Source organism: Panthera uncia, chromosome D1 (genome assembly GCF_023721935.1).
Source record: "Panthera uncia isolate 11264 chromosome D1, Puncia_PCG_1.0, whole genome shotgun sequence".
Taxonomy (NCBI): Eukaryota; Metazoa; Chordata; class Mammalia; order Carnivora; family Felidae; genus Panthera; species Panthera uncia.
In genome coordinates this window covers 90750272-90759657 of record NC_064808.1, presented here as the reverse complement: position 1 = coordinate 90759657, position 9386 = coordinate 90750272, and the positions used below count along the sequence as shown (strand labels likewise).

Below are 9386 nucleotides of genomic sequence, written 5' to 3'. Positions count from 1 at the left end.
AACACACACAAAGAAACACACATCTGCACGCACACATATAATTAATGGGAACAATGATAATTTTGATAAAATACTGATTGAATGAAATCTGTGGTTTTTAAATGTTTATGCATTTATTTTGAGAGAGAGCGTGTGCACAAGTTGGGGAGGAACAGAGAGAAAGGGAGAGAGAGAACCCCAAGCAGGTTTCGTGCGGTCAGCACAGAGTCTGATGCGGGGCTCAATCTCCCGAACCTTGAGACCATGACCTGAGCTGAAACCAAGAGTCGGGCACTCAATTGACTGAGCCACCCAGGCACCCCAAAATCTGTCTTTTTTTTTTAAGTTTATTTTTGTTCATTTTGAAAGAGAGAGATAGAGAGGAGGCGGGGGGAGGGACAGAGAGTGAGAGACAGAATCCCAAGCAGGCCCCGTGTGCTATCAGCACAGAGCCCCACTCAGGGCTCAAACTCACAAACCTTGAGATCATGACCTGAGCTGAATTCAAGAGTCAGATGCTTTACCGACTGAGCCACCCAGGCACCCCTGAAATCTGTTAGTTTTAACTAAGTATCATAAAAATCCAATAAACAAACTATCACTAGCAAGATAAAGCGATGGTCTTAACGTCCCTTTAAGAGGCTAGAGATGGATGAGACCTTAAGTATCACATAAGGTAATTATGTTATTTTATGTATGATGAAACAGTAGGACCCAGAGAGGCCAAACGACATACATAAAACAACACGGGACCAACCAGTGAGAACAAAGTGAGGGGCTCTGCTATTTAGAGTTGCTTCACTCAAAGGAATGGATTGGGATATAGGATTTAATGGATTTAGGATTTAAATCTTCCACTGATCTTGTCTGCCTTAGAATGATTTTTTACAATGATCTCTGTATTTGTCTCATCCACCCCATAGATTGCTGATGACCGGAGAACAGGCTCTGTATGCCTCCTATGTCTTATACCTCTGGTCCCATGCAGTGGTTCAGCTCAGGCCTGAGCACAGCGGAAAGACGATCACTATTGGTAATATTGAATTGGATATCCCCATGTTAATGATATCCCTATGTAGCCTGGGCCTCAGTCCTCTGCCAATTTCATTGTCTACAGAGTTAAGTGTATCTACTTGGAAACCAATGGCAAATAGAATTAATGGGGAAAAATTTAGACTGGACCACACAAGAAAAGGTGGTCTAAATGCATCACAATTATATCTTAGTTGTATATCATAATTATTAAATCGAACTTTTGAGCTGGAAGGGAACTCAGGCATCCTTATATAAATACTTCTCCCAAAAATGAGGAAAGAGACCTAGGTAGATAAATGAGTACATGGAAATGAGTGTACTAAATTGGGAATTTTGTTCTCCATCCAGGGATCTGAAGCCTAAGTAGATTTTCTCCTATTTTAATTCAATTAGGTATTAATTTAGCAAACATTCTTTGAGACTCTGTTAAGTACTTTACCAGATGCGATGGAGAATAAAAAATGAAAGTGACAGAGGTCTTTATGTATTTTATATATTAACTATAAAACAAATTATATATTACCTGTCAAGAAAAATAAAGTTTAAATATTAAGTAGGTTCAAATGAGAGAGGTTAATTTGATGTGGGAATATCAGGGTGAGCCTGAAGGAGGGGACAACATATAAACTGAGTCTTACTGGCTAATAGGATTTGAAAATTTGGGCATGGAGTAACCATTAGAGGAAAATTTAGGAGAGGCTAAGTAAGGCATAGAAATGTCAAGAAAATGAGAAAAATGCTATTCTTTTTTTTCTTTAGCTAAAAAAATCAGTAATATATAACATTTAACACTGTATTATATATTTATAATAAGTATCTTATTACAAAATAATGTGAATTATTCTTATATATCATATTGTATGTATATACAATGTATGTATACATATATAATAATATTATACATTATTTTTATTTTATACTAAACATAGTGTGGTATTTTTATAGTATTTAAAATGTTTATGGCATAGTGTTATGTAACATATTTATATTCACTTGGCAGAAGCCATATGCTAAAAGCATTAGGTCTGTTGTAAGAATCTAAGGAAAAAGAAACAGCAGGTTTAAAATTAATTGCTAGGCTATCTCTCTGTGTGCTCTTTTCTACCCTTGGTTTCCATGGAGACCATCTAGAGAGGACCCAGTGAGTCAGCAACAGACCCAAGCTGGTTTGCCCAAGCCTGTGAAATGAGGTATAAGCTTTTAGGTCAGTGAAAATGTTGCAAGTAAAATAACACACTGGTCAGACAATTTTCAAAGTTTATTAAACTTAATTAGATCTATTATCTTCCCTTGTAATTCTACTCCCAGCCATCGTGTTCTCAGGTCTTTGAATCACTAGGTATACACATATAACTGATGTCACTCTCTCTTGGGGAGCCACAGTTTAAGGTGATTTCAAACATACTAAGAGGCTATATGGAGGATAAACTGTAGTTTATGCTACAAACTAACTTCCTCCCTCCCTCCCTTCCTTCCTTCCTTCCTTCCTTTTTTGCTATTCTGTATACAATGTGCAAAATGTCACTTCCTTTACTTTCCTTTAACTAAGCTTATTTTTATCTTGAACCTCCATTTCTACCAAATGCTAGAAAAAATATTCTAGTTACATTCAAGCCAGTGACATTCAAGTCGCATTTGTTATATTCAAGTTGCGTAGTTGTTATATTCAAGTTACAAACCCAGTCTATTTATTATTTAAATTAATTTTTTTAGAGAGAGAGAGAGCGTGTGAGCGGAGAGATGGGCAGAGGGAGAGAGAGAGAGAGAGAGAGAGGATCTTAAACAGGCTCCACACTCAGCCCAGATCCCAATGCGGGGCTCAATCCCACCGCCCTAGGATCATGACCCCAGCTGAAGTCTGACCAAGAGTCAGACGCTCAACTGACTGAGCCACCCAGGTGCCCCAAACCCAGTCTATTTTAAACTTTCTGCCCTCATCCTTCATTTTCTCAGAATTGATTCTAAACTTTGGGACTTTTTTTTTTTTTTTTTTTTTTGTTTTTTTTTTTTTTGGTGGGGCGGGAAGGGACTTACTTAACACTATAGCATTGGTGGGGAGGAAGGTCCACTCCTCCACTTTGATACCCCTTCTCTTGGTCTCCTTTGATATGCACAATGCCCTGTGGTTGTCATCTATATCTGTCTCCACAACTACTAGGATTGATCCATTCTTCTTATGATTTTTTTTTTTTTTAAACAGGCTTTACTTTATTTTTCTTGTATAAAACTATGTTGTGGCCACAGCTGGAGCCTGGGTCCTCTATGCGGAGACTCTGGTGTGGGTCTTTACAAGATGGTCAGTGAATTCCTGATAAGGAGACTTGGTGAATACAGTCTCTTTCCAGAGGTGAGGGGTGAGACAGCTGTATGTCTTGAAAATGGAATCGGAAGTGACCTTGGTGAAGCTGCCCAGGATGGCAGTGCATCCCCTGGCCAAGCTGTGGCAGTCGTCAATACCGGCCATCATCAGTAGCTTCTTGGGCACAGGGGCTGAGACAATGCCAGTGCCTCTAGGGGCAGGGATGCAGTGTACCAGCACAGACCCCCAGTGGCTGGTCATCTTGCAAGGGACAGTGGGGGGCTTTCTGATCTTGTTCCTCAGCAGCTTCCACATTGACATCCAATACAGAGACTGCTTTGAATTGATGACTTTTCTTCAAAATTTAATCATTATAGTTACTTTAAAATTTCATTAATTAACTAGTAAACATAATCTACTGATAATTTTAAAGGTTAATTTAATGTATTTTTTATTTTTAAATATTTATTTGTTTTTGAGAGAGAGACACACACAGAACATGAGCAGGGAAGGGGCAAAGGGAGAGAGGGAGACACAGAATCCAAAGCAAGCTCCAGGCTCGGAGCTGTCAGCACAGAGCCCGCCACGGGGCTCAACCCCCAAACCGTGAGATCATGACCTGAGCCAAAGTTGACCGTTCAACCCACTGAGCCACCCAGGTGCCCCCAAAATAAAGTTTATATGTGCCTTCTCTGTTTTTTCCAGTAATCATCTTTACAGATGTATATCTCTTCTCTTAGTCTTTTCAGAGAGCCAGATTTTAGCATTGTTGATCCCTTTTCCTTTTGCTTTCTCTCCTTCTACAATTTATGCTTATTTGATTTTATTATTTTATTTTATTTTTTTTGGTTCTTTGAAAACTATAACGCTCTTGTACATGAAAGGTGAACAATTCTCACATTTCAAGCATCTGGTCTCAAGTGGCAAGTTTCTTGATTACCCCTCCTAGAAGAGAAATTCCAGATTCTGCAAACGTGTCTTGGGCATAGTGGTAAAAATTCTTAATAAATATTTGTTGTTTAATATGTTAATACCATTCCAGAAAACCCATGTGGAGAACAAGTCCTAGTTGACGGAAGCCAGCTTTGCCAATTGACAGAGCTGCTTGTTGGAGAGTCTGATCATGGACATTATATTTCTAAATCAAAATACTAGAAAACAACACCTGAAAGTTAGGAGAAGAGCTATGGAGAACAATTCAAGAGAAAGTACTTGAAACTGGATATTTAAAAGCCTGAGCTATAATATAGTTGTTACTTCTAATTCTACTACTATACCCTGAAACTGGGAAAATGCTTTCTACATTTGTCCTAATATTGAGCTGTACCCCTCTGCTTTTCTCTCACTTCCTTAGGTCAACCACAGAAATAGAAAGTACAGATAAGATTCTATCTTGTTCACCTTGCAGTAATCTCACAAGGGGCAACATGAGCATATTCTGTTTCAACTAGGTCATTTATTTACTTCTAATTACTCCTTTTATTCAACAACCCCCTTGAATCAGAATTCACTCAGGAAATAGGATCCCAAGGGCCTCCAAGGGCATTTATATTTCCACGTAAGAGAAAACAATGTAGCTACTAGTGTCTTGGAATAAATCTTTGAAGAAGACAGAGGTACATTTCAGCTTTATGTCATTTAACCTGAGTTTATTTCACTAAGAAGAAAGGGATTCTCAGATAATGGGAGGAGATCCCTGACCCAGGTTTACCATGTGACATCAAAGGCAAATTTGGGCAGAAGATCCTGGAGAGACAGATGGTGAAAGGATCAAATCTCCTCCTTGTCAGTAACGTTAATAAGTGCTATCTTCATCTTATTCTTTCTACTCCTCTTTACTTTCTCATATGTCCAGGGGAGAGAAGAACTTGGAGTCCTTGCTTTACAAATGGTCTCAGAGTTCAGGATGAATAGGAACATGGAGCTATTAAGCACAAAAATAGGACATTATTTGCTTGGTTTGTCTTTCAACTCATCATGTTGGCCCACCAACTCAAAAACTCCACCCTTGTTATTGCCTTTATAACCAATGATTTGGACTTGATTCAAAATGATTATAAAAGATTAGATATTCTAAATGAGCCTAGACCTGGACACCTTCAGTCAAGAGGAGTCACTGTAATATATGACTCCTCTTGACAAAACATCCAGGACTTTGGGGGAGGTAGTATAGATTATGTGCAGCTCTTATCTCGGGTCTGGTCACCTATTAGAGTACAGTGCAGAACTTCTTCCTGGGTACAGATGCCATGAAGGTCAACAGAGAAATTCTAAATATTCAGAAGAATAGGGCCAAGCAGGAACAAGTATATGAGCATGCTTCTTTTTTTTATTAAAAGAAATTTTTTTAATGTTTATTTATTTTTGAGAGAGAGACGGAGTGTGAGTGGGAAAGGGGCAGAGAGAGGGAGACACAGAATCCAAAGTGGGATCCAGGCTCTGAGCTGTCAGCACGGAGCCTGATGTGGGGCTTGAACTCATGAACCGTGAGATCATGACCTGAGCTGAAGTCGGACACTCAACCGACTGAGCCACCCAGATGCCCCTATGATTGTGCTTCTTTACAAGGTTGTATGGGCACTGATATCTGATGGTTTCATGTAAGTCCTTAGACAAGACAAAATAACTGAATGTTATCCAATTTTACCAATCATTGAGTGAGTCAGTTCACTGCTTCATTCATCAAGCGTTTATTAAGAACCTACTCTGTGCTAGGCATGGTTTTCTGCACTGAGGATACAGCAGTGCACATCAAGAAGTGTTTACTCCCCAGACTTTGTATCTTAGTGCCTAGGTGGTGGTGTTGGTGTTGCAAGACGGGGAGACAGGTTGGCTTTCCATTGCTTTCTAAGGAGGATCAGGAACATTTTTTCAGAGCCTGGTGACATCCACAGGAAAACTGTGAATAACCCTGGGACAAAATTTGACAAGACCAGTGATGTCACAGTCCACCACAGATGCATCTGGTGGAAAGACTGATGGTGTCAGGAGAAAAAACACATTTAGATCCCGAGTTCTGCCATTTCTAACAACCTCAATTTAGAAGAGGTGTTTATGGTCAGATGTTTTCTTTTCTATAGATTCATGTCAAAAACTTAAAGTGAGGGTTCAATGAACTGAGATCATGGTGTGTCAGCATTTCCAGCTGTAAAGCCGTGATTGTTCCACCCTTACGGCTCTCAAAAAAAAAAAAAAAAAAAAGAGAGAGGGAGTGAAAATATAATGTTGCCTATAGTAGTGACAATAAATACAGCGAGTCTCAAGTTGTAGTTTATATCGCGAGATACGAAATGCCCCTGGTTGATTCTGAGGGTTCTTACATCTCTGAGGGAGCACACGTCTGTGTGGGCCCTGTCCTTCCCTTTGAAAATCTTTGCTCTAAGATGCTTTTTTAATTAATCTTTATTCATTTTTGAGAGAGAGAGAGAGAGAGAGAGAGAGCAAGTGGGAGAGGGGCAGAGAGAGAGGAACACACAGAATTTGAGCAGGTTCCAGGTTCCACACTGCCTACACAGAGCCCGACATGGAGCTTGAACCCACAAACTGTGAAATCATGACCTGAGCCACGTTTGGATGCTTAACCAACTGAGCCATCCAGGCACTCCTAAGATGCTTGTGTTTTAAATATTGTTTTAATTGGGGCGCCTGGGTGGCGCAGTCGGTTAAGCGTCCGACTTCAGCCAGGTCACGATCTCGCGGTCCGTGAGTTCGAGCCCCGCGTCGGGCTCTGGGCTGACGGCTCGGAGCCTGGAGCCTGTTTCCGATTCTGTGTCTCCCTCTCTCTCTGCCCCTCCGCCGTTCATGCTCTGTCTCTCTCTGTCCCAAAAATAAAAAATAAAAAAACGTTGAAAATAAAAAAAAAAATATATTGTTTTAATAAGGGATCTTTACATTTAGAATCAGCATAATAAAAATTTTTGGTACAGAAACTATTAAGTTTTCTATGGGAACTATGTTCTAGTTAAAATGCCTTGTAGTATGGACCATAAGCAATTTTCCCTTAATTTGGAACCAAAATGCCATCATTTCAATTACTTATTTCATTTCCCCAGTATGTTTGCTGACATCATGTCCTCTGCTTCCTTTTCAAAAACTCCCCTAGAACCGGCTCTCATGGAGAAGAATTGCTCGGTGGTGACCGAATTCATCCTGTTGGGAATTCCACACACAGAGGGGTTGGAGACTACAGTTTTTGTCTTGTTCTTGCCCTTCTATGCCTGCACCCTGCTGGGAAATGTGTCTATCCTCATGGCTGTTCTTTCTTCCACTCGCCTTCATGCACCCATGTATTTTTTCCTGGGGAACTTGTCTGTTTTTGACATGAGTTTCTCTTCTGTGACCTGTCCTAAAATGCCACCGTACCTTACTGGCCCCCTCATTTTGTATAAGAACTGTGTCTCCCAGGTCTCCTTCTTCCATTTCCTTGGCAGCATCGAATGCTTCTTGTATACTGTGATGGCCTATGGCCACTTTGCTGCTGTCTGTTACCCTCTGTGGTCCGCAGCCATCATGAACCGTAGACTCTGTGGGGCCCCGGCTGTGGGCACATGGGTGTTGGGGTATATCCATTCCAGCATTTTGACTTTGCTCACCTTCACTTTGCCATGCTGTGGTCCCAATAAGTGGACCACTTCTTCTGTGATATTCCAGCACTCCTGCCATTGGCCTGTGCTGATACATCCTTAGCCCAGAGGGCGAGTTTCACCAATGTTGGCTTGGTATCTCTCCTCTGCTTTTTTCTAATCCTTCTATCCCGCGTCACCATCTCCATCTTGCATATTCGTTCAACCAAGGGCCGCCGCCGGGCCTTCTCCACTTGCAGTGCCCACCTCATTGCCATCCTTTGTGCCTATGGGCCCATCATCACTGTCTACCTGCGGCCCACACCCAACCCCATGCTGGGAACTGAGGTTCAAATTCTGATGAATCTCGTAGGACCAATGCTGAACCTTTTAATCTATACCTTGAGGAATAAGGAGGTTAAAACAGCCCTGAAAACAATTTTGCACAGGACAAACCACGTTTCTGAGAGATAGTAAGAGTGGATGGATGGGTTGACGATATGGAATTCTTCCTGGCCTAACATGCGAAATACTTTTCTGGAATCCTCACATGGATTGCTGAAATTTCAGCACATGCTGAATGGCATGGCTCACTCTATCACAATACTTCATTGCTTTGTCTATTTGATTTTCTTGTATTACCTAAGTCCCGTCTCCCTGGTCTGTGTTGCTGTGGTTTTGCCTTTTTTCGGTGGAGAACCTTCTGCCACTACAAGGAAGACAGTTGGTCTTTGCCACTGCAGCATTTTGTCTACCTTTTCCAGGTCATGTCCCTCTAAACTATGTGTCAGATGAAGCTTATGAGGAAAGACAATAAATAGAAGAACGGGATTTTAAGTGACTGATTGAGGGACCATAATAGGATCTTGCCTCCTTCAGCGTTAGCAGACTAAATGTTTTCTCTTTCTTTCTCAACTGTATAAAAGCGGAATAACTTAGAATTTATCAACAAAGATGTTTTTCTCTCCATCCCATGATTGTCCTCATTCCCATTTTCTCCACTCGTAGCTACTTAGGCAAATGTGATTAGCTCCCACCTATGCAAGGAAAGTGAAAGCTTTGCGACTAGTGTCCCAGAGTAGACGTTTCCATTTCACGACCTCATAGCTCATAGTGTGATTAAAAGTGTGATAAAACAGTGGGTTTATAAGGCAAGTTATTAGACTGAACCAGTGGTTTTCCAAGGAAGACTCAAAGAGCCCCAGGTCTCCAGCGAATTTATTTTAAGTCTTCCAAGTTAAGTAAAGTGAGGACTTCCCTTTTACGTACTTTATCTATTAGATATCTGGGCAAAATTCCATTGGAAAAAGTCTGACAGCCTTTGGAGTATGTGAGCTGCATGGTTCCTTCTGAAGCTAAAAACCGTGATGTGGATTCTCTTCAACATTCCCTTGGACTTACTACACTTGTTAAAATTCCAAGGTTCATTCCGTAGTCTGCCAAACAATTCTGCTTTTTCAATAAAAACAATTATAAATGAAATATTTATTATTATACTTGGTCTTATGTGA

The 9386-nt window shown here is 40.7% G+C and overlaps 1 protein-coding gene across 1 annotated transcript; it reads left to right on the top strand.

The window, feature by feature from the left end:
* Nucleotides 1–7426: 7426 nt before the first annotated feature.
* Nucleotides 7427–8349, top strand: LOC125908685 (putative olfactory receptor 10D3). The gene is given in 2 exon segments (XM_049611399.1): nucleotides 7427–7931; nucleotides 7934–8349. Coding segments are annotated over 2 exon segments (921 nt in total).
* Nucleotides 8350–9386: the final 1037 nt, after the last annotated feature.